Source organism: Syngnathoides biaculeatus, chromosome 13, assembly GCF_019802595.1.
Source record: "Syngnathoides biaculeatus isolate LvHL_M chromosome 13, ASM1980259v1, whole genome shotgun sequence".
NCBI classification, from domain to species: domain Eukaryota; kingdom Metazoa; phylum Chordata; class Actinopteri; order Syngnathiformes; family Syngnathidae; genus Syngnathoides; species Syngnathoides biaculeatus.
Window position 1 is genome coordinate 275252 of NC_084652.1, and position 26457 is coordinate 301708.

Sequence of the window (26457 nt, forward strand, 5' to 3'; positions counted from 1 at the left end):
GAATGGCACTTTTACTGCGTTGTGCGCGGAGCTGACGAACCTACCAGTCACGGTGAGGTTTTGGGTTTTTTGGGTCGTGACAGCGACCGTGGAGAGTTTTACTACCCAATTTATTTACACCAGCGTCCTTGCTTATCTTATTTTGTGTTAAAGAATATTTTTCTTTTTGTAAATTTTTCATTTAAATGTGCGGCCCAGCCTCAGCCAGAACGCGCCTCCAGCGGCCCTGAGGTGAATTGGGTTTGAGGCTAGTACGACAAAGATGAGCAGTGACAAGATGCAGCGGTTCTGATGTTCGGACAACAAGTGACGCTAATATTAGTCAATTGCTAAGCGGAGCCGTACTTGATCGAAGCGCCACACGTTGACGTGCTAACACTCTCGCATGTATAATAAAATACCTCAGTTTTTTGTGCGTGTATACCAAATGATGACAAATGGCTCGAGCCGTTACCGGCACGACGCGCGGCTGCAGCGCTGGGATTTCCGCGGCAGCAAACGCAGCCATTCGGGGGTGTCAAATTCTATTTGAGTCGCAATTACTGTGTTGTCTTTTGCCAAAAGTTTTTTTTTTTTTTTCCTACACAGCGAGAAATATATGAAAAACAATGAGTAGATGAGATGGCAAGTTTTTTTTTGTTTTTTTTTGTTGACCTTCTTTCACTATGTGAGAAAATCCAAAAAATATTTAAAAATTCTGTATTTCTGCAGGTTGTCTCCAAGGAGGAATTAGAATTTTACCTCAATAATACAGTATTATCTGTTGTTTAAAAAAGTACTAACTCGAGTTTTTTTTATTCCAAATGTCTTCACGTTATTTAATTGAGATACTTTTTATAATTATAATTCATTTAACCAATTATTTGATGTTCAATTATTTTAAACAATATATACTGAATAGATGTATTTATAGTTCCATTTATCATTGTTTATTTGTTACTACTTTACTCCATATGTATATGGAGTACATAAAAAATAAAGGAACTGCCCGCCAATAGTTAGTATTGGCGGACATTTCCCTTAATTTTTTATTTATCTGTGTTTTTTTCCTCCCTAATACAACAGGAATTAACAGGAATTTTTTTTTCATTTTTGCTTGCTCATCATTATTTCCAAATGTAATAATACAGTATTATCTGTTGTTTAAAAAAAATACTAACTAGGGTTTTCTTTTTATTCCAAGTGTCTTCATGTTATTAAATTGGAATACTTTTTATAAGTCATTTACTCAGTTGTTTGATGTTCGATTATTTCAAACAATATATACTGAATAGATGTATTTATACTTCAATTTGTCATTGTTTACTTGTTAGTACTTTACTCCATATGTAAGGAGCATATAAAAAATAAAGGAAACGCCCGCCAATAATTTGTATTGGCGAGCGTTTCCTTTATTTTTTTTGTATTTATTTGTGGGTCTTTTCCCCCTAATACAACAGGAATTAACAGGATTTTTTTTTTTTCATTTTTGCTTGCTCATCATTATTTCCAAATGTAATAATACAGTATTATCTGTTTATAAAAATACTAACTAGGGTTTTTCTTATTCCAAATGTCTTCATGTAATTTAATTGAGATACTTTTAAAATTCATTGACCCAATTGTTTGATGCTCATTATTTATTCCAAACAATATATACCGAATAGATGTAGTCATACTTCAATTTATAATTTATTGTTACGACATTACTTCATATGTATATGGAGTGTATAAAAAATAAAGGAAATGCCCACCAATAATTGGTATTAGCGGGCATTTCCTTTATTTTTTAATATATTTGTGTTTTTGTTAATTTTCATTTTTGCTTGCTCACATTAATTCCAGATGTAACTGTATTTTTTACAATTTTGTTTTGGTATTTATTAATTCATCCTCGGTCTTTATGGGCTCCCGTTACACCCGGGCATAAGAGGGCATTTTAAAAATAGATATTCGTTTCATGATCTATTTATTTGTTTGGTCATTATTATTTATGCTGTATAAATATTCCATCCATCCATTTTCTTTGCCGCTTAGCCTCACAAGGGTCGCGGGGAGTGCTGGGTGCCTATCCCAGCTGTCAACGGGCAGGAGGCGGAGTACACCCCGAACTGGTCGCCAGCCAATGGCAGGCTGTGTAAGTATTTTTCAGTATTTTTTTTACGCATATTTTATTCCCATTTTATATTTTATCAATTCATTTAGTGATCATGCTGCTGCTTTTCTCAGTATGTAAATTCAAATCCTGCCCTTGCTTTATTTGCTTTCATCTCCACTGATTTGAGCCGTAATTCTTATGAATATTTGTCCAATTCGATGAAAGACATTTTCCTCGGATCCGCGTTGCTTGAGGTTTCTGACACAGAACAAAAGGAGTTTTCAACTCTTTCTTTTTTAAAAAAATGAAATTACATCAAGGACACAAAACTCGTAAGAGAAAAATATTCGGCCTCCGCCAACCAAATCGGGACCATTGTATTATGACCTGGAGACAGGAGCGCTGAAGGGGGGTGTAGGGGTGACCCCCCCCCCCACCCCACCCCACCCCCTTACACACACACATACCCATCCATCCATTTTCTTTGCCGCTTATCCTCACGAGGGTCACAGGGAGTGCTGGAGCCTATCCCAGCTGTCAACAGGCAGGAGGGCGGGGTACACCCTGAACTGGTTGCCAGCCAATCACAGGGCACATTGAGACAACCAACCAATCGCGCTCACTATCACACCTAGGAGCAATTTAGAGTGTCCAATTAATGTTGCATGCTTTTGGGATGTGGGAGGAAACCCCCGTAGGCACGGGGAGAACATGCATACTCCACACAGGCGGTGCCGGGGTCGAACCCGGTTCCTCAGAACTGTGAGGCTAACGCTTTAACACCGTGCCGCCACACACACACACACACACATATATATATATATATATATATATATATTTAGTTATTTTAGTTTGGCAAAGTTAATATTCTGCAATACAAGTACTTTGTAAATGAAGTCTTCCGCCGCAGTCCGTGAAGCTTCTAATTTCATGGCAGAGATGAGAAGAGTTCTAAAATTTCAGCAGAGTGATAGTAAAAAAAAAAAACATTTTTTTTTCTTTTAAACGTTCTTGTCACTTTGCATTAAACGCGTCTGTGAGCCAAAGTAGAGCAAGCAGATCACACGTAAGCGTACGAAAAGGGCGAGGAAGAGTCCCAAATCTTCTCGCTGGCACATCAAACGTCGCCATGTTTGCGCGTTGATGTTGGCGCCGTAACACATCCTGACCTCTGGCTGGAAACGCATCCGCTGCGTCTTGGATAAAAGTCTCACATGAAACTAACAGACTCGTGATGCCGCCTTCGATTGGCGTAATTACATATTTCTGACCACGGCGAGACTTCATTATTACTAATTGCAGTCTCAATGAGGGAGATTATCATCATCAATCGGATTCCTTGCCGTTGCGACAACAACAGAAACGCGACAACGCGTCGGTGGAGGAAGCGTCGCTTGTGTCGAGCGGCCTTTTGGGACGCCAAACTCAACGCCTCGGGAGAATTGAGTCGAAAATATTACAAAAAGTTCAATTCGTAAATTTACAGCAACGTGACAACCTTAAACGGCAACCTCAAACGAATATATTGTTTTGAATTCAACTCCAACTCCTGCAAAAATGTTTTCTTTAAATGTATAGTGTTGAATTTTTGTAAAATCTTAATAAATGATGAGAACAGATCAGCATAATGAGTCGCCAAAAGAAATATGGCAGTTATCCACATCCCACTCCCCCCCCAAAATTCTACCCAGTCCATTATAGAATGCTATTTAGCAAAAAATATTTGACAAAATTAGGATACCATGTTGGGTTGTTATCTGTGGTATTCATGTTTAAAAAAAAAAAATTCTCAATTTAAAACACACTCATCAAACATGATATAAAATGGGAAAAAATATGAGTATATAATAAAGTAAATTTCAATGAGGATTGGGTTTTATTGCATATTTTTTGTCCATACAAAATCATCTTATATTGTCGTTACTTTTATTTGATTTGAGTGACTCCCTTGGAGGCGGCACGGTGGCTCCGCTTGAAACGCGTTGGCCTCACAGTTCTGAGGTCCCAGGTTCAATCCCAGACTTGCCTGTGTGGAGTTTGCATGTTCTCCCCGTGCCTGCGTGGATTTCCTCCGGGCACTCCGATTTTCCTCCCACATCCCAAAAAACATGCAACATTAATTGGACACTCTAAATTGCTCCTAGGTGTGATTGTGAGTGCAGTGGTTTGTCTCGACATGCCCTGCGATTGGCTTGGCGACCAGTTCAGGGTGTACCCCGCCTCCTGCCTGTTGACAGCTGGGATAGGCTCCGGCACTCCCCGCGACCCTTGTGAGGATAAGCGGCTAAGAAAATGGATGGATGGATGGATGGAGGATACCATGTTGGGTTACTATCTGTGGTGTTAGTGTCGTTTAAAAAAAAAAAAAATACAATGTTTGCCTTGTACTATACAGTATGTCGTGTTTTGTACTAAATCAATTTAAAACACAATTATCACACAACATGATATAAAGCAAGAAAAAATATGAATATATAATGGTCATTTTTAATGAGGATTGGGTTTTATTGTATATTTTTTTCCATACAAAATCCTTTTAAATTGTCATTATTTTGATTTTATTTGATTGACTCCCTTGGGCTGGTCAGAGCATTTGGCCTCACAGTTCTGAGGACCGTGGTTCAAATCCCAGCCCCACTTGCGTGGCTTTTCTCCGGTCACTCCTGTTTCATCCCACATCCCAAAAACATGCATTCATTGAAGAATTAAATTGCCCCTAGCTGTGATTGTGCCCCGCGATTGGCTGGCAACCAGTTGAGGGTGTACCGCGCCTCCTGCCCGACGACGGCTGGGATTGGCTCCAGCACTCCCACGACTTTTGAGGATAAGCGGCTCAAAAAATGGATGGATGACTCAGTTTTTCTAAACTTGAGATTTTCAAAGAAGCTTTGATTTTGCGTCCTTTTTTTCCCCTAAACTCAAACCAATTCTCAGGAGGAGCCTCACTTTGACTAAAACGAAGATTATTTCATGGTAGAAAAAAAGGCGAATATTTATTCGCTCTTTTATGTAATTAGACGGAGAAGATGAGCAAATTAGCAAGAAAGCCCGAATAGCCGATACGACTCAAGGAGCTGATGTACGTTCGTTGAGCCCGACAAACATGCAAAGCATTTAAAACAACCTTTCGAGCTACTTTTTGATTGTCTATGTTTTCCGCACACCTCCGCTTGCTTACCTATTCACGCCGCTTTCAACATTCAAACGCCAGCGAATGATCCTTGGCCTGAGTGTAAATTCTTGACACACGCACATAATGAAGCACATTTACAAAAGGCCCGAGTCTGATTTTTTTTAAATTCTTTTTTCTATTAATTCACTTCCTTCTTTGCGAGACTTGTCGGGAACCGTCACCTTGCCGTATGCATAGAAAGAAAGAACTTTCCAGAATTTAATTAGGAGAGCTTTACATCAGCCGTGACGCGCGCTAAAATGCTTTAAAGGCTCCTTCCTGCGTATGTCAAAATCTTGCAAATATGTCCAGGTATTCATCGAATGTTACGCATACATTAGCCGCCCGATAATCCTCTTACACGTTTTTAGAAGACGTTCTTTTCACCGAAAGAACTGCTGTTGGATTTCTTTTCTTTTTGTGTTTTTTGTGTGCTCACCTTGATGTCCAGAGGAGCACAAATAAGGCACGAAGCTGTGCAGAGAAGCTTCTTTTCCATGTGCCGCACACAAAAGGATCCGAGGTGGCTTTGAAGGGTTTTGGGCCAAACCCAAACGTGCGCCCGGTCCGCTTTTGCGTCCCCCCCTCCTCCCTGCCTTCACCGACATCTCCAGACAAACACATGAAAGGAAAACCAAAAAAAAAAGTGAGATCTTACGAACAAGAGCAGCACCGGACGACGCGGCTTTAACGTACAGTATGTATTTCATATTTCATGCGGAATCGCGTTTCAGTTGCAAAATAGCCAACGTCGAACGTGATAGTTTCTGGTACGCAACCCGGAAAAGAAATTTCTAGAAAATCATGTCAAGAGGAATAATCTGTTAAAATCAGTTGCTGACATTTTTAAACATAAGCATCTCCCGTCTTCGCATCCAAATGTGCAATTTTTCTAACCGCACCCATTATGAATCATTTCTTGATTTGTAAAGATTAAGATTTTCATCTTTTTTTATTTTCAAGCAACCATCAAAAAAAATTAGCATTTTTGTAATATTGAGTTGGAATTTTTTCATTAAAATGTATTTTTTAAATTATTTTTTTAATAAAAAATAATCCCCATTATATTTCTACTCATTACAACATGTCTTGTGTAAAAAAAACTATTTTATTTCTTTGAAAAAACAAATATCACCAACATCTAACTGATTTGCTTTTTAATTTTTTTTTTAATTCATTGTTGTGAATTGGAAAGAAAAACATTGTCATTAGAATGTTGTGTATGTTGTGAATGTTTTTATAAACTAACCAAATAATTCTCACAAAAATGTAACTACATTATTTTATTTTTTATTGTTCTGTCTTGGCCAAAGAATTTTCATAATTATATTTCAAATATTCATTAATGTGAAAAAAGGAACAAAATCAATTGTACAGTCACGTATTTCTCTTTAAAATGTTATTTAAAAAAAAACACACTGTATATAGCTTAAATTACTAAAAACAAATATTTCTCAAATAAAGCAAAAAAATGTCACAAGAGCTTTTCTCCTCCTTACAACATCGGTGTCAAATTTAAGGCTCGGGGGCCAGGTTCGGCCCGCCACATGATTTTATGTGGCCCACGAAGGCAAATCACGTCTATCAACTTCCATGACTTTTGTTCAAATTTGAACCAAAATTTCAAACTGTCATATCATAAATGATAACGTTGATATGATGCAAACATTTTTGTGTTACCAAACATAACATAACATGAGTTGAAAAATCCATTACCCTTGATTTTTATATTCCAAAAATAGTTGGAAAATTTAATGTGTAAATATGAATTAAAGATTTTCATGGTTTCAGTCATAATGGCCCTCTGACAGAAACCGTAACTACAATGTGGCCACCCCTGACTTCCAAGGTTTTTTTTTTTAATTGTTAATCGCAATCGCAAATTATCATCATAATATCTAAAAAATTTAACACATGTATAACTATTGTATGTTCAGTAAAAATATTTTAATGATTAAAAAAAGCAAATACATTTTAGGAACACGAGGCGTAATTTTCTGGGTACTTAGTCGTGTTAATTTAGCATGGGTGCGAAATAAAGCAATTGCATTGTGAAATATAGATACGCAGCATTATACACTGCTTTAAATATACATGTTTTTTGACGTTATTTTTTTCAAAGGGTGCATGTATTTGGGTACTAAAAATGACAGCACATAAAGTATGCGTGTGGATGTCACTGCATAGTGCACTAGTACGACGTAACACCGAGCAGATGTTGGTTGCACGTGCACGCAAAAGCCAAACGTGCGACATACGCGCCTTAATGCGATGTGCAAACTCCCCTTTGGAATTTGCACTTTAAACACAAACAATATTCATGCTGCCGACTGCCACACACTTGGCCAGTGAAGAACGGGGTTATGCTGACACTACTGCACTGTACGTACACGTAAGCGCGTCACTATTTACTTAAACGACGCTCCTGGGGTTGCAAAAAATTCAAATTTTGACCCCAAATATTGGTGTCAAAAAGGGTTGAAATACATTTATATGTGTGTGTTGACCACTGGTACAATTTTCCTACTGTTTGTCTGGATTTTTGAAAATATTTTCACTATTGAAAATAAGGCCAAAGATTAGGAACACCCTCCCTCCAGCCGCTTATCCTCACAAGGGTCGCGGGGAGTGCTGGAGCCTATCCCGGGGAAGGGGCGGGGTACACCCAGAACCGGTTTCCAACCAATTGCAGGGCACATAGAGACAAACAGTCGCACTCACAATTACACCTATGGGCAATTTGGAGTATCCGATTAAATGTTGCATGTTTTTGGGATGTGGGAGGAAACCCAAGTGCCCGGAGAAAACCCACAAAAATGCAAACTCTGCACAGGCGGGGCTGGGATTCGAACCTCGATCCTCAGAACTGAGAGACCAACGCTGTACAGCTGGTTTACCGTGCTGCCCCGTAGAAGTCATAATTACAGTAATTATCCATCCATCCATCCATCATCCATCCATCCATTTTCTTTGCCGCTTATCCTCACAAGGGTCACGGGGTATGATGGAGCCTATCCCACCTGTCAACGGGGAGGTGGGGTGGGGTACCACCCTAGACTGGTTGCCAGCCAATCACAGGGCACATGGAGACAAACAGCCACACTCACAATCACACCTATGGGCAATTTGGAGTGTCCAATTAATGTTGCGTGTTTTTCGGATTTGGGAGGAAACCGGAGAGCCCGGAGAAAACAGGCACGGGAAGAACATGCAAACTCCACACAGGCGGGTCCGGGATCAAACTCGGGACCTCCGAACGGTGAGGCCAACGCTTTTACCAGCTGATCCACCGTGCCACCTATAAGGAACACAATCATCAAAAATATTTGGTACACTTCAAATATTATGTCCACTGGATGCTAAAATAATAGGTGTGCACGTAGCCAAAATATCAGGAATACCTGTGGTCGAATTGTGAATCCTCCCAAAACGTTCGGTACAAGTGGCCCAAACAATTCCTCCGCCTGTGCTCAAAATACATACTTAGGCCAAAATAATAAGTACATTATACCCAAACAAAACGTTAGGTACGCCCACGACTACATTCCAATTATTAGGTACAGCGAAAATATGTTGCACAGATCACCAAAATAAATATAAAACTGGAAAAAAAAGCAATTGTGGTAAACTGACACAATTTTCACTTCTTTTAAATGTGTTTAGTGCAACCGATATTCAAAACACGTCAATTTAAATTAGATTCCCCCCCCCCCCCCGTGTATGATATACACCTGTGGCCAATGTATTATATATATATAATTTTTTTTTTTTTGTCTCACTCTATTGAAAGTCGCCTTGATTTTCTGCACAATAAACCAAGGTTTTTTTTTTTTTCTTGTCCTGAATCAAGTTTACACATAAAGTATCCCGTGAGACGACGGAATATTCCATTGCGCGAGAAGGGTGAGGGATCACCCAACGTGATCGTGATAGATTAAACCTTTTTTATTTGTTTCTGAGCTCTTCGATTAAGACTAAAATGTGTTTTTGAAGATGTTTGGTGGGAGGGGGGGCTGGAAATCTTGGGTTCCCCAGGAAAATTGCCCATTTGTCCGCCCCTGTTCACGAGGAAATTAATTACATATGCAAAGACGTAAGTTCCTGATGAAAATCGGAATTGTCCTCCTCCTCCTGCGGACGAGCCGCATCATCATCATCATCATCATCCACTTCCTCCTCTTTTGTTGTTCATCTTTGAACAGCTCGCCTGCGCTGTTTTTAATTTCATCTGCCAAACGCCAAATGCCTTACACCGCCCCCCACTCCCCCCACGTCGCCCCAATTTTCCCCGTGCTAAATGAGCGTCGTATATCAGCCGTGCCTCTGTTCTCCTTCCAGTGCTTTTCCTTCGTCTCCCGGCCACGCTGACAACGGATTAGCTCGCCTCGAATCAAAAGATGCAATCATGTGATTTGAATTAGCGCTCGCTGCGCCGGGGTATCTTATTAAAACCGAGGGGTGGGGAATCCTTTTTCTGATCGGCGGCGATGGACACGGACGAACAAACAGACAAGAAGGAACAACTAAAATGGATGTGCACCCCGTTCATTGTCAGGCTGATCAATTTGCTGCTGTCTGCCGGGGCCCCCTTGAGGTCGCCAGCCAGTGACGGTTAGTCGGGGGGGGGGGGGGGGGGGGGGGGCCCCTTTGAGGGGACTTCCTGACACTGACACATTGGAGTGGTACTGTCTAAAGCAGTGCTTTGTTGTTGATGCATTTACCTTTTGAGCGCCACGCTGAGGGGAACGATAAGCTTGGAGGATCAGAGTCATCAGTGCATTCCATGTGTAGAAGGCAAAAAAAACAAAAAAAAACAAGGATGCCGGTATTGTAAACTGTGCCACGTAGGAGTGTGTAGAACACTGTGCAATGGACCTTTCCGACCTGTCAATCACTCGTACAATAATAGCTAATCAGATAGCCGCAATGTCTTAACCCCTGGCGCCATGTTGTCCCACAAGCAATGCTGGTGGTCAATAGCGGGCGCTTGGAAAAGTTAATGTTACGGAGAAAATGGTCCTCAGATGCGCTTGGGGAACGTGCAATTCTGATGAAAGATATCCTGCTCGGTTAAAAGGGGCCCGTTTGATTCATTTTCCAAAGCTCAAAACACAGTTGACAAAGTGTCTACGATGGATTAAGGCTCGCGGAAGAGAACCACGTACAACTAAATGTGGACAATATCAACAAACACAAGGCTGTATTACCTTCGAAAGTGAGAGAGAAGTAACTTCTCTGAGATTGATTGAAATATTTTCAGTGCAGGAGAACAACTTTCACTTTGTTAGTGTATCACTGACCTGCCGAATGAAGTGTGTCATGTTTTATGCTGAAGAGTCGGGTTGGTCATATGTAAATGCGCCATGTCATGCAAGAGAAATGTCTATTTGCCATTTTGTATCACATCGGACTTTTTTAAGACAGAGCACTGGGTTCGATTACGAGCCAAGTCAAATGAATGCACCCACTCACTTCTAAAGACTACGATGATATTACTCGTGATCGTTCCAGGGAAAAAGTACTCACCCTGCTTTACATGCGCAGTACGATTCCACTATTTTATCCTGTTGGATTTCAATATGAAGTTTGTGAGGCGTCAAACTTTTTTGCATTGATCGCCAATGTTTCGCCATAACTCTGACATTGCGTCCTGCTCCATCCAAAATCTTAATTCCATGTACATATCGTTGCGTGAAATAGTTGACGCCTCTCTGTAGATCTCTCTTGGACATGTCTAATGCACTTGGCAAAAAACATACCCCAATATTATCTGGAATACGCGATAGAGAATCGACTTCAATCATGTTCTGTTCAATCGCCATTTTCGAAGCTTGTGGGACGTGGCTAAGGGGGCGGAGCTTAAGATCATCATCAGAAAGGTCAATTTTGACAAGGGAACTGGAATTACCGATCTACATGTAAGGAAAAAAAAATTGTTGCTTTTTCTTTTAAAATCTAATGCAAGGAAAACATAAGCTTTGGTGCGTACAAATCAGCAACCCTCGTGAAAATCGGTTGAGAAATGAACACGTAACGACTTCGTTTCAGTTCTTTTGCTTTGCCTTCTCCGGGAACAACGACCTCTGCAACATGGCTGCCACGTAAGCGCGTCAGTTCGCAGGCATATTTAGTTTTCCTAACTATGGGGTGCACGGCCAATTCCCCAAAATTAGCCGGGCTAGAATTCTGCACACCCGTGAGCCTAATGAGAACAAGTGCTCCGGAAGAGCACAGCTGATAAAGTGTTGGGCTCACAGTTCTGAGGACCCGAGTTCGATCCCGGCCCCGCCTGTGTGGACTTTTCATGTTCTCCCCGTGCCTACGTGGGTTTTCTCCATGCACTCCAGTTTCCTCCCACATCCCAAAAACATGCAACATTAATTGGACACTAAATTGCGCCTAGGTGTGATTTGTGAGTGTGGCTGTTTGTCTCTATGTGCCCTGCGATTGGCTGGCGACCAGTCCAGGGTGCACCCCGCCTCTTGCCCGTTGACTGCTGGGATAAGCGACCCTCGTAAGGATAAGCGTCAAAAGAAAATGGATGGATGGATGGATGGATGGATGGATGATGGATGGATGGATGGATGGATGGATGGATGGATGGATGGATGGATGGATGGACATTTCATTTGCATTGGAGACTAGATCATTTCAGATTCACTGTTGAGTAAATGAAACGTGTTTCCAGCCGTTTAAATCTTAATCAAAGCGTTCACTTACTCCTATTAGCCTACATGGAGCTACTGTATTCACTCGCATGTGCTCGAAAGCCAAACCCTTCACTCACTCACTGGCTGATTGCTGAATGAGCGTTCAACACTTTCGTTATCATGCCGTGTATTGTTAAAGTGACACCATAAGTAGCTTTTAATGTCACGCCTTCCACAAAAGCACACAAGTAGTCCAGACACACGACGTTTATATATATAAAAAGATAGCTACATCCTGTGAGAATGTATGCACGGCCTCGTTATTGCTCAGTGTGAAATATTCACAGTCACAAGGCCCGTTTACCGGCACTGATTTAAAAAAGAAAGACTGGATGGCTCATTGGCCGCCAAAACTGAAGTCGCCATCCACCATCTTGATACTCCCAAAACAACCATGCCGACCTGTCCAGCGACAGCGATTAACTGCGTTAATTGCCAGTTTTGTGGCTGTGAGAAAACATTCCACAGATTTATTTTGACTCTGTTAAAGTTTCATAACACAGAATTCTGCAAATTGAATTTGATTTTCAAATGCGAGGAAGCATATTTCTGTCTGAAATAGGACGTCGCAGAGACCACAAATGAACAATGCGTTTAGCATGTATTTAACCATTGCGAGTCCTTATTTCCAAAAATATATCGAACTGATTGATTTAAAAGTGAATGTTTTTATGACGAAAAAAATGCTTAGTTTTTTGGTATGTTATGATGATAGTGCTTCACGGCGTATTTTGGGAAATGTTAGCGTGTCACGGAAATTGGGCGCTATGTAATACGCAAGGTTTCTTGCTAGTCATGTATATATATCTTTCCTTTGCACTTAGCCTTTTTTGGCTTACGAAGTCGGATTAAAAATCCTTCATGTTACCAGAACTGAAAAAAAATGTCAAGGTCACGCGACCACTTTTAATTCTACATGCCAAACTTTGAGAAAAACACTGCCATAATCCAACCTGTAAACCAGTGATTTCCAACCTTTCTAGAGCCAAAGCACATATTTTACAATTGAAAAATCCACGGCACACCAACAAAAGTAAAATGTCACTGAAAATTGATCGATTAATTACTGTATGTACTTCTTGCCATCTAATAGAAGAGGATTTTTTTTGTTGTTGTTCTTTCTGTCATTGCGCCTCACTGGCATAAATAGATGAATAAAGAGACATTATTTCTTGGAATAAATGAGTTTATTTTTAGCAATTACATAAAATTGGATGACTTCCCACGGCACACCTGAAGAGCGCTCACAGCACACTAATGTACCCCACCAGAGTTTGAGAATCACTGCTGTAAATCGTCTTCCACACGTTTTGGGAGTAGCAAGATGGCGGCCAACCAATCGACATATCGCTAGATATGTATGCGCTATCCTATTTTTTTATTTTTTATTTTTTTTTTAGGTCAGTGGTTAAGAATGGGAAAAGTTCGCCCCTAATGTAGAAAGTGATCTAGGTGGCGTGGCCTTCTGAGCCAGGGATTGTGAGCTCATTTTTATTCGGCGTCAAATGAGAGAACATTGCCCCCTGGTGATGCGGCAACCGGAGAAAGTCAAATACTGCATAACAGGGAAGGGCGTCCATTTTCCTCACCATTGTTCAACTAAGCAGGCGACTACTCCAGATTGGGCGAGAACGAGTTGGCAGCCAAACAAGCTCACTCACATCGACACCTATGGGCAGTTTAGAGTCTTCACTTCTCCTGACGTGCATGTTTTGTTTTTGTTTTATTGTGGAACGTGGGAGGAAACCGGACTAACCAAAGAAAAACCCACACAAGCTCTTCACTAAATTATGCAAGTAAATATGTGCCACCAGGATTTGAATCAAAAATCCCACTGACATTTTTATGTTGTGAAATTCACATTATTTCAACGTGATCACATTTCCAATAGCTGTATTTCAGTTGAACTTTTCAATGTTAACAAATTGGCCATATAAGAAAAAAAATCAACATTTAAAATTCAAACGCAATATTTTCAGTCTCCTGAGATTCAACTGGCTACGATTCGCTGTCTGAAATTAGCCAGCCTATCCAGTTCCGCTTTCTTAGTCACGTGACATCACATACTAAGAAAGCGGAACTGGATTGGCCGGCTGTTAGACAGTGAATTTCAGACAGTGAATTGTAGCCAGTTGAATCTCAGGAGACTGAAAATATTGCGTTTGAATTATTTTTTTTTTTTATATGGCAAACTTGTTAACATTGAAAAGTTCATGCCAGCTATTGAAAATGTGATCGCATTGAAATAACAATGTGAATTTTGCAACGTAAAATTTTCAGTGGCATTTTTAATTCAAATCCTGGTGGCACATATTAACTACCATAATAAATGTGTTGCTGACGTGAAATGTCCCACTGTCAATCTCTCACTTGTGGGGCGCCATTTTTAGGACAGTCAAATTAAAAGTTTAAAAGTTAATTTTCATGAATCAAGTAATTTATTTAAAAAAAAATAGCTGAACTAATGTAATTGACTTGAGGTTTCGCAACGATAGGCTTAATAAACTGTATGAAATTCCGATGCAATGCAGTTTTTATTGGCCTGTCGAAATTCAGTCCTTTTATAGCCATGGAAGCATATGCTTCTACACAGCAGCGATCACACCTGTGCAACAAAATAAATCGAGGCGGTGAATGAGGGGAAGGAAATTTTGGTATTCTGACCGCAGCTTTCGATAATAATCTGTATTCACAAAGTCCGCCGTGTCAGACCCAAAGCCTTCAATTAGCAGACAATTCTATTCCTCTGTGCAGAGCGCAACAACAAATGCTATTTTGTGGTTGTTGTTGTTGGTAATCACATGTGACGTAAGACCTTGTGACCCGGAGGCACCAAAAAAATGAAAAAAAATAAAAAAGAAAGATGAAATGAAACCCCGGCGGCGCTGTAATTCACAGACCTCACGCTGGCAAGAATGTGTACGAACCGCAGCGGGGCGCATGTCCTCCCTCACCGGGTGTTCCAACACTGATTGAATTTTTCCTCCTCCCTATAATCTTCAAAACAATAACAACGGACACGTTAGTCCTGCTAAGCTATGATAATATTAGCATTGTGTGGGCACCGTGTGATTATTAGTGTATGAGGAATTCTTTTTTTTTTTTTTTCCGGGCGTCATAAAGCATCAGCAGTAGGGCCACGTCTCAAACTGAGATGCTAAGGAGCACTCAGCGCCTATTGTGGGTTGAATTTCATACCGGCTGCCTATTATTAGTAATTCGCCGCAGTAGTTTAGGAGGGAGCGCGAGGGTGGCAGGGGCAATAAAGGAATATATTTTTCCCCCAGCAGAAAGCGGGCCAGCGGGTGTCCAATTTTCATGAAAAAGAGCTAAAGGCCAGCGGACTCTCACTATGGAGAGTCTTGCTGGGTCACAGCGAAGGTCGGCGGGGATGGCCTGCCGCAGACGGCCGCACGGCAGCGAAAGTCATTATTTACACAATGTACTGCGTTCAGGATAGAAATAAGTAAATATGAAGAAAATGACGGGGTCCCTTTGGAGCCTCCACATTAAGCTTCACGCCCTACGACTTCTATCGACCATCAAATTTTTGTGCAAAAAAAATAAATCTTCATGACCAGAATTAAAAGGAATTCTGTACATTTTTATCTAAATTCGGCTAAGTGCAAAAATGTGAATTTCACATTTCAATGACTCAAAATTACCAATTATTTCAAATAAGGGCTGCACGGTGGATCAACTGGAAAGCTTTGGCCTCCAAGTTCTGAGGTGCCGGGTTCAATCCCGGATCCGCCTGTGTGGAGTTTGCATGTTTTCTCCAGGCACTCCCGTTTCCGCCCACATCCCAAAAACATGCAAAATTAATTTTAGACACTCTAAATTGCCCCGAGGTGTGATTGTGAGTGCGGATGTTTGTCTCTATGTGCCCCGCGATTGGCTGGCAACCAGTTCAGGGTGTACCCCGCCTCCTGCCCGTTGACATCTGGGATAGGGTCCTGCGACCCTTGTGAGGATAGGTGGCTAAGAAAGTGGATGGATTTCAAATATGGCTTCAAAATGTCAGTTGAAATCACATCTTGCTTAATTGTCAACTCTCAACCAAGTACTAAGAGTGTGACTTGAAATTTCCTACAGAAAAATTGCTTAAAGGTGGACTTTTGTAGTAGGCGGCACAATGGGGCAGCTGGTAAAGCGTTGGGCTCACAGTTCTGAGGTCCCGGGTTCAATCCCGGACCCGCCTGTATGGAGTTTACATGTTCTCCTTGTGCCTGCGTGGGTTTCCTCCCACATCACAAAAACATGCAACATGAATCGGACACTCTAAATTGCCACTAGGTGTGATTGTGAGTGCGGCTGTTTGTCTCCATGTGCCCTGCGATTGGCTGGCGACTAGTTCAGGGTGTACGCCGCCACCTGCCTGTTGACAGCCGGGATAGGCTCCTGCACTCCCTGCGACCCTCGTGAGGATAAGCGGCAAAGATAACGGAGGGATAATTCCATTTGAAAAAAACAAACATGACAGCATCACGTGTGGCTCTGGAGCCGCAGGTTAGAGACCTCTGTTACTCCATACATTAGAAGGACGTTATTATTATTATAATTTATTTTTTAATTTACAGTAAGATTGAACAGGGTAAACCCCTGACCAAGCGACGCAACCGCTTGATGGTTTTATTTTTTTTTAAACAATTATTATGGTTACAAGTGGCGCATAAAAGTGGGCGTGACTAGCGCGAGACAGGAAGTTGGAGTACGAGCACTCCACCAATCAGCTTTGCTCTAACTGGAACGTCGCACCTAAACAATATACTGTACTGTGCTTTACATACTGCAAGGCCGACTGGACCGACGCCTTGAAGTACGTCGCAGCAAATTGGACTTTTGACATTTTACATGTCGTGTTTATATTCATACGCCCTTTGGCGTTGATACAAAAATGCTCGTCACCGGCGCTTTTCACTTTGAATGCCGTTGAGATGACGTTAGCCACTCGTAGTCGTGTTTGCTAGCGTTAGCAAGTTGTCAAATGTAGCCGCGTTAGCCATCCGGTGGATTTTAATACGAGCGGCATCATTTAAAGTTACTGCAAGCGTGGATTTTTTTTTCTCCCAAAATAAGGTTATGTTAGTCCATTATTTGTAACATCGCGGTGGCAGTCCGTACTACAGAAACCGGCGTCGTCCGTCCGGTGTGTTTATTTACCCCGGCTTCTCAACGCGATCGAAAATCTGGCGTTAGTTTAAGCTCCAACCTCAAAGTCGGCCAGCAAACTGGACAAAACGTTGGATTTAGTTGGCTTTAAGTCGGGCGCAGCGGGTTCGCTGACTCCTCAGAAGAAAATGAAGAAGAGGAAGGAGCTCAACGCCCTCATCGGACTCGGCGACAGCAAGAGGAAGAAGGCGAAGAAGGGCTCCGGTCACCGGCTTCTCCGAACCGAGCCGCCGGACTCTGAGTCCGACTCCAGCTCGGAGGACGACGACGAGTTCAACGGAATGAGCAGCGGAGCGAGCTTTGGCAAGTGAGTGGTCAATGCTAAATGACAATAAACCGATGTGACTTACTTAAACATGTGTAAACAGGATTTAATACATAGATGCAGTATATTTATATAACCACTACCATTACAAGTCACATGACTACACCAAAATTCAGAAGACAAACAACTGAGAATACGCAAAGACAAAAAAAATCTTGAACAAAGTGACTATACTAGATTTTTTTTTTTTTTAATGAGTAATGATATTACAGTTTTTTTTTCGTGTTGATGAGGACAAAAATGAAGTCAGAACGTTCAACAATCAATAATTTTACTAGATACTAGACCTGGGCGATTTATCGTGTCGGTGCAAAATTTGTCAGTGTGATGTTTAAAAAAAAAAAATTGCAGCCATAGTTTAAATTGCAACCTTGCTGATGATTACTGGTTTCATAAACAACGTGGCTGTAATGAGAGAATAGGTGAAAAAAACATTTTATTCATCATAGTGATATGAAATTTCAGTCATGTTGTTTGCATTTTCTATAAGCAAAGGGGGGGGGTCAATTAAAATCAGCGATAAAGATTTATTATTAGGCCATATTTCCCAGCCAAATGATTGGAATAATTATGTGAGAAAAAGTTAGAATACGAACTGTAAAGTAGTTCACAAGAACAGAAAAAAACGCCAATGATTTTGTTATTTTACAAGAGCATATTTGTGTTTTTATTAGATAAGGTGTAATTTAATAAAAATCAAATTGTAATTATTGTGAGGGAAAAAATGGTAGAAGAATGGATATTACAAGACAATTATAAAATTGCTATATTGCGAGGGGGAAAAAAAATAAGAGAATGAACAGTGAATATAAATCCATCCATTTTCTGAGCCACTTACCCTCACGAGAGTCGCGGGAGTGCTGGAGCCAAACCAGCTGTCATCGACTGGTTGCCAGCCAGTCTCAGTGCACATAAAAAAGACAACAGTCGCACTCCCAATCACACCTTGGGGCAATTTAAATTGTCCAGTTAATGTTGCATGTTTTTGGGATGTGGGAGGAAACCGGGGTGATCCAGAGAAAACCCACGCAGGGACGGGGAGAACATGCAAACTCCACACAGGAGGGGGCGGGATTTGAACCCTACCCCTCAGGACTGTGAGACAGATGCTCTAATTATTTGTTCACTATTCCGCCTGAACAGGGAATATTGGTAAAGCAATTTTTTTGAAGAGTTTGATATGACAAAAAAAGTGAAAATGTACAGCATAATACTAAAACATTGAATAAAGATATGCAAGAAAGTTTGATGGTGCCGCCACCTCAAACATGTAAAAGGCACAAATCCCACGGCGCAGAAACCCTCTGAAAATATCTTTTGCCATGAATAATTAAAGAAGCATTGCAGTGCGTCTAATGTTGCCACGTTTGTCGGCTTACAGGAGAAGTTACAGCCAATGCTGCAACGTGTGCTACCCATTGTTTCTCTTCATCATCCTCGCTGCTTGCGTCATGGCCTGCGCCGGACTCATCTGGATGCAGATTGCCTTGAAGGAAGATCTGGACTCAATGAAGGAAAAACTGCACAGCAGTAAGACGCACTTAAATGGAGCCGCTGTGGTGTTGCCTGGAATTTTGAAACCTTTTAAACTGCTGTGATTTTATTGTTGTCTTTTGAAATGTAACAGTGGAATCCAGCCAAAAGGCGTCGTCGAGTGAAATACCAAAACTCAGCGAGGACCTGAAAAACAAGGACAGGAAGCTTGACGACATTGAGAACGGGAACAAAGGGCTGGGCAAACTCTGGTTCAACCTCACAGAAATGAACAGAAAGGTTAGTTGTCATCTTTGCTTCTTAACCACCCATCCATGGATCTTCTGAGCTGCTTATCCTCACATGAGAGTGCTGGAGCCAATCCCAGCTCTCTTTGGGCAGGACAAGGGTTACTACCTGAACTGGTTGCCAGGTCACCGTAGAGGACATAAGAGACAAACAACCACTCGTGCTCAGAATCACACCTTGGGGCAGTTTAGTCTCTCCAATTAATGCATTTTGGGGGATGTTGGAGGAAACCGGAGGACATGCAAACTCCACACAGGCGGGACTGGAATTTGAACACCGGTCCTCAGAACTGTGAGGCAGATTCTTTAAGCAGTCGCACCACCATGCCGCCTGCTTCTTAAACAATTTTAAAAATATGAGAGACGCAGCACACAGGGTAGTCAGGATAATCATCTATACACCTCTGATAATCGGGCTTTTGCTAAATTTGATCAGTAGAAATATTGACTCCTCAAATTGGGTGTCATTAATAGTAGCGTGTTTCCCTGGTCTGCATTTCAACTGGGCTGGGGAACCAACCACGTTTGGGCCGTCTCGGACCCACAAGAGCATTTGATGCCATCTTAAATCAATTAAAACCTCAGAAACAGTGAGGGGAAAACAATGTGTTTACCGTAATTTCTGGACTATAGCGCGCACCTGATTATAAGCCTCACCCAGTACGTTTTTAAAGGAAAAAGCATTTTGTACATACACAAGCCGCACCTGATTAAAAGCCGCATGTGACCACATTGAAACATGAGATATTTACAAAGAAAGACGGTACACAGAAAGCGTTTCCAAAGTTTTAATAATTCTTTAGCTTTTCTTTCCAAACAGTGCCTGTGACACGGCAGTAACACAGCATCAACACGCTAGCACAGCGCTAAGAGGGGCAGTTTAAAAACAAACAAAAAAAAAAATAACATACCGGTAAAAATCAGAGACGCAGCAGTAACAGTAGCAACATGGTAGCACAGCGCTAACGCTAGCACAGCGATTAGAGGGACGGTTAAAAAAAAAAAAAACATACCGGTAAAAATCACTGAAACGCAACAGTAACAGGCTAGCACAGCGCTAATAAAGCCAGTTAGGAAAAAAAACATACCGGTAAAAGTCACTTCCTTGGCGCATATATTCCACCGGTCTGACTCTTACCATTTCCGCTTGAGTGCTCCCTTGCGGCCGTTGGAAAAAAATGTACAAATTAGCCGCATCATTGCATAAGCTGCAGGGGTGAAAGCGTGTGAAAAAAGTCGTGGCTTAAAGGCTGGAAATTACCGTAATTATTTCTTTTGAAACCTCAGGAAATGTGAGGAAAAAGAAGCCCCAAAACAGGGGAAGGTTGTGTGATATTTTTTTTTAATGTGGTGAAAGGGTTCCCCGCCCCTTAGTTTCACTAGAAATCAAACTGACAGGATTCTAAATTTATGTCATAGTAATTTTCAGTGTGTTTTTATTTTATTTTTTTTCCATTGTCCTCATGCAGATCACCTTGCTGGACTCTGCCGTAAGCCACTTAAAGGCCAATTTGAAATCGGCCTCCGATTTAATCAGCCTGCCCACAACGGTGGAAGAACTTCAAAAGGTAAACAATACGCTGTGGAAAAAAATACACTCAGTAGTTTTTGTTCATTATTTTTCCAGTAACGTTTTGTTGTTTTTGTTTTTAGAGCGTGGCTACGATCGGGAGCACACTAACAAGTGTTCAACACGACGTGAAGACGATGCAGACCGTGCTCGAAAGTCAAACGGATTCAAACGACAACCTGAAGGCAACAATGGTAAATTCGGACACTCACAGACTACAAGATTAGTTTTTAATTTTTATAGTGTATGCTCATATGTCGTGGAACTCGAGGGTTTCGTGGGTGTGCCTAATGAATTGTCCGGTGATCATATTTCCTCAAGGTCACAGCGGGAAGCAACCATATTTCGTTATATTTTGCAACCGTGTGCTTTATTCTTGTCACATGGCGAGGAAAGTTAGCATTAAATTTAATGAAAGTAAAATGCATTATACTGGGATTATGTTGCTCTGTCATTGAAGGGGTGTGGCTAAGTGACAACATGACAAATAAAGTTGCAATTTTATGAGTAATAATAATAATCAAAGGATTACAATTGAGTCATAATTATATGTAGTTAAAATATTTTACAATAAAAAAAATTAAACATTATTTAGGGAGTAGAGTCGAGAATTAAATTGTGATATTGTGGAAAAATAAACTGCAGTTATAAAATAAAGACTAGTTTTTATTCAAATTTTTATTTAAGTGGAAATTTCACAGGCTAAAGATGTTGTTTTGTGAGGAAAATCTTACTTTTACAAATGAAAATATTGTAATTTAACAAAAATAAGATGGGGGGACTATTACCAGATTTTTTTCTTTTTTAGTTCAACAACAATAAAGTATTAATATTCAAAAAAAAGAATAATTTTTATTCCAATTTTTATTTAACTGGACATTTCACAGGCTAAAGATGTTGTTTTGTGAGGAAAATCTTACTTTTACAAATGAAAATATTGTAATTTTACAAAAATACAGTGGGGGCTATTTCCAGATTTTTTTCTTTTTCAGTTCAACAATAATAAAGTATTAATATTCCCAAAAATATTATGTAGCTAGACATTGGTTCTTTTGAGTGCAGTCATGTAACATGTAGCTGTGTCATGTAGTATCTGTTGTCCTCAGCTGTTGTGCTGCATATTAATCTTTTAATAACGAGGGCTTGCACACAGCCGAGATGTTAGCAGATATTCTTTTCCGTGGCTGTAATCCAAACCAAATGCCGGCAATGTTTATGTATCACAATATGCTTATGCAACGTACATAATATGCTTTGGTGGAGTTTCCATCGTAGAAGACGCCGGGTTAAGATCGGACTTATTTCTCGGCTCTGTCTTGGGCACAGTTACATTCATAATTCATGGAGCGAGCGCCCGTGTGTTTCAGGAGATTAATTTCAGAGTGAAAAGTAGGGCAGATATTTGAGAAAAAAAACGATGAAAACAGTTTTTTTACTACAGCCTCCATAGAAACCACGTCTTTAGTTGTCGTTTGATGGTCTTAAATGCAATCAGAGTGTTCATCTTGGATAGGTGTTACTGCCGTGTCTCAGTGATTTTTACCAGTGTTTTTTTTTTTTTTGTTTGTTTTTTTTTTTTTTAAACCTGTGTGACGGTCTGAGCGCTCACCTGTGCTGAAAAGTCTCCTTGTGATGAATGCGCATGCGTTACTAACAGGGGAACTCTGGGTACGTAGCAGACGCTTACTGAGAAATCTCCCGGTCTCGTCGTTCCCCTTCTTCTACATAGAGGGAGCTAACATACGTTATAACCTCACCATAACCCTCACCTAACCTCCAAGTGGATTACTTTCTTTTGGACAATTTTTTTTTTTTTTTTTTCATTTTTGGGGGATTAATGACGACACCAACTCCACTTTAAGAACATTATAAAGACATAGGAGTACCGATTAACCTAATTTTTTTGTAACTTTTTGAGGACATTTTTTTAATGTTTTTTTATTTGAATTTTTGTTTTTTCATTGTGCTTCGGCCTGAGAAAGACCTTGTATGGACGAAACGTCGCCAAGGGCACACCCACTGGCGTCACCTCTTTGATGTTTTGATTTAGTTTGTACTTTTATTTATTTGTTTTTGAAAACTACCATTTGACTGTATATTTTCATCTGGAATTCAAAAATGAAAAAGTTCTGTTTTCTACAACTACCGACTGGACTTTTTCCAAATCAAACGGAAGCACAATGAGCGGCGAGTGGACAGTGGTCCGTTACGGCCGGCGTACCCAAGCGTACCGCCAACAGCAAAGGAGAGATGTGGAACGTGGGTGGCGCAGGGGGATGGATCGTGCACCCCTTTCCCAATCCCAGAGGAGGGATTATATTCCTTACTCCGGGAGAGGGAGAGCTCGTTTCCCTTAACCTAAACTAACGTTAACATATACACATATATGTACGTTACGGTCCATTTCCTGTCCACATTAGGTTCTGATAACATTTTGCGCATGTTCTAACAGGACATAAGTGACCTGAGGAAAGCAGTGAGCGAGGCCAACCAGACGGAAGCAAAGCACCACGCGTGGAGCGACGAGCAAATCCACGCGCTCTTGTCCACCGTCGCCGAGCTCCAGCACAGAGTCTCGTTTCTGGAGAACGGCTCCCAAGAAAACGTGCGTTTTTTTTTTTTTTTTTTTTAATTTTTAGGCTTTGTGATATTTGTTCTAACAGAGGGCGCGCCCTAAACACCAGGAGTAAAACCCCTGTTCAAATGTCAGTGTTTCGTAGTATAAATAATAACAATTTCAATTTGTTTTTACACTACTAATGCAAACTATAATCTGGACAAGAAAAAAAAGAGGGGATGCAAAAAGAACCCAGCTTGTATAATGTGACAGGGTAGCAGGGGTGTCACATTTCTGTGGCATGTGGGTGTAACTCTTTTAGTGTGATGGGCAGAGTTTCATTTTGCATTTTAGAGGTCTTATTTAAACACTTGGGTAAAAATGGGTGAAGCATTTGTTGCAGATTCGTGCCTTTATGGTTAAGAGTTTTTTTCTGTGTATGAAAAATTAAGCTCCCACAAGAGTGTATTCTTCTCCTCGTTTTTCAGTTGAAGAACGCTGAATTTCAGCCTCTAATCAGCACCGGACCTCAAAAGACTGAGACGATTGAGGCCCAAACAACCAAAGTGTCATCACCAGGTACTGCATTGTCAGTGCTAAAGCACATGTTCACTCTTTTTTTTTTTTTTTTTTATTTCCTTCTGTATCATTTTTAAACATTTTGTTTTAACAGACAACTCGACGGTAAGCCCCGACCCTCAGACTAGTCGACGCCCAAGGTTCCTCCTCCCGAACCGCTCCAAGAGAAATACTGACATCAAATGCCAAAAGACGCGCTTGCTCACTGGAGTCACTTTGAAAGGTGTGTAAAAAAAAACAAACAAAAAAAAAAAAACAACTAACTCGCTTCTTTAATGGCCTCAATTTTATTTTTGCACAAATCCAACCTCATCGAATTTCCTTGTTGGGTTTTTACACAGGTTCTTAATAGGGTTTAGGTCAGGGGGCGGTGGTGGGTAGACCATGGGTTTCTTTCAGTTTATAACCAGAGCAGTATTGTCTTGCGTGAAAATTATTTTATCGTGGAAGCCGTGTTTGTTCTTTTGATACCACCGCAGAAAATGATCAGCTCAAAACTCCACATTCACACCTGATGCAGCATTAGTCCCAGCCCAAAACGCCAAGGCGCTAAATCCTCGTAGCTGTCACAACTTTTCTGGGATGTAGTGGTCATCCAGCACACATTCAGAACTCCCATCAATTCGGACCGCCAGTGTTCATTTTACTACAAAAAAATTAACAACGTACGTTTAGAATATGGCCAAATTATGCGCTGTATGAATGTGAAAATCTCTAATGTACTAAAATCAGAGGTAGGCGAACTGCGATTTAGCTTGGGAACAGTAATATGGATATTCTGCAAAATGCAGAATGTTTCTCATTTCCTTTAGTAGTCTCTACTGAGAAACTAAATATCAAACTTGTCAAGGATTGATAACAGATCTAATCAAGAAAACTGCCTCATGCACATCTGTAACTTAAAGTCTCTTGTTCTTGTTAGTCGTTCTCTGTTCAGAATGTCGTACCAGGGCGGCACCGACTACCGGAGGCAAATTCCTTGTGTGTTGTCACAGACTTGGCCAATAAAGCCAATTCTAATTCTAGATCAGTGATTCTCCTAATTTTGCTCGTGAGATCCTCACCGTTTCATGGGAAATTATCCACTTTGATTTAATTGGTCAGAAAATATTTCGGATCTCATCTTCTCTTTCTTCAAGTCCTGAGAGTCTCTCACCTTTGCCTTCACCTAAACTGTAAAGTAAATTTGTTAGTATTTCAGGAGGAAAAAAAAATACAAATGCTTTACAGGAAAGTTAAACGCCAATTTAACATTAAAAAAAAATCTGTTTAATGCAAGTTGTTCCTTGACTTCCGAGTTTAATTTGGTGAGTGATCAAGCTTGTAACTTGCGTGTACATTGAAAATGTCATTCATCGTTTCCAGACCTCCAGTTTTGTTGGATTTGTAATGAAGAAAACGTGAAATATTGTAAAATATGAAAAGAGGAAAAAAGAGAATGTGAAGAACTAAACTAGTTTTATAACTGTACTAACATGTTCCTTTTCAAGGGCATTGTCGTGTGAACGACGCTAGGTGTTGAAATTTGCAGATAAAGCAAAAAATTGACCAAATGACAAAATTCATACAAGTCGGGGGGGCGCAAATACCTTCTTTTTTTTCCCCTGGTCTACAAGGTCTGGAAGGAATCTTCGCTAATGTCGACGGCGATCCAGCGAGTCTGACGTACGAAGAGCTTTGCGGGAAACTCGGGGCGTCCCCTCCGAAAGCTCGCGCCTTGCGGTGCTTCGACAGCAACGGCGACAAGAGGTACACCCTGGCGGAGCTGAGGGCCGCGTTCAGAGTGTGAGCGCGTCACCCGCCGACGATATTCAAGGAAGCCCAGCGGGGTCTGGGGTACGATTTTCTGTAATTGCTGCACTTTGATGCGTGAACTGATTGTCTTCTTCCACTTTTGTTTGATTCCAGCACAACCTCAGCGAGTCCCCCCCCCCCCCCCCGAAAAAAAAAAAACCTTGTCGAATCCAATCATCTAAAGAATGTTGTTCACTTTGAAGTATTGTTCTAAACTGACAATTCTACACCCGTCACGCGCCGAGATATTTTTCTGCAGAAATGTTCTCCCCGCAACTCGTGTAAGCGCGAAATGTATTTATAGACTTTTATGAATGTTTACAGACTACTAAACAGATTCTTCCAACCTTCCCCCACCCCCCCGTTTTTAGCCACTTTCCGATCTTAACTGAGACACTCGATTGAGCATAATCCTGTTCAGTTCATGTATTTAATGCATCGAAGTAGCTCAAGTGTTGCTCCCCCCCACTTTTTTTTTTTTAACCCCTGTTTAAACGAGATTTGAAGGGCTATGTTCACTTGGAAAAACACTTAGATATTTATGTAGCAATAATTAAGAGACATAGCATGCATGCAGTTGAGCAGGGGTGGGAAATCGACAGCACATAGGTCAAAAACATAACCCTAGAACGCCGCTTACATATTAGCATAAATATTTGATCAACGTATCATTTATTTTCAGCATAGGCCGTGAATGTCAAGCTCAATCTATAACAGGTA

General features: G+C 40.9%; 1 protein-coding gene and 1 long non-coding RNA gene across 2 annotated transcripts in view; both read left to right on the forward strand.

Annotated features, from left to right (window-relative positions):
* LOC133511409 (uncharacterized) overlaps positions 1-2533 on the forward strand; it is a 51789-nt gene extending 49256 nt beyond the window's left edge. The window contains exon 7 of the long non-coding RNA XR_009797901.1: positions 2017-2533. This is a non-coding gene — a long non-coding RNA (uncharacterized LOC133511409). The remainder of the gene's footprint in view (positions 1-2016) is intronic.
* A 14120-nt stretch (positions 2534-16653) lies between these two features.
* Positions 16654-25876, forward strand: efcab14 (EF-hand calcium binding domain 14). The gene is made up of 9 exons (XM_061840293.1): positions 16654-17438; positions 18838-18986; positions 19084-19229; positions 20707-20805; positions 20891-21001; positions 23260-23412; positions 23853-23943; positions 24038-24166; positions 25560-25876. The coding sequence occupies exons 1-9, from the start codon at positions 17260-17262 to the stop codon at positions 25730-25732; spliced, it is 1230 nt and encodes a 409-aa protein (XP_061696277.1). The 5' UTR covers positions 16654-17259; the 3' UTR covers positions 25733-25876.
* Positions 25877-26457: the final 581 nt, after the last annotated feature.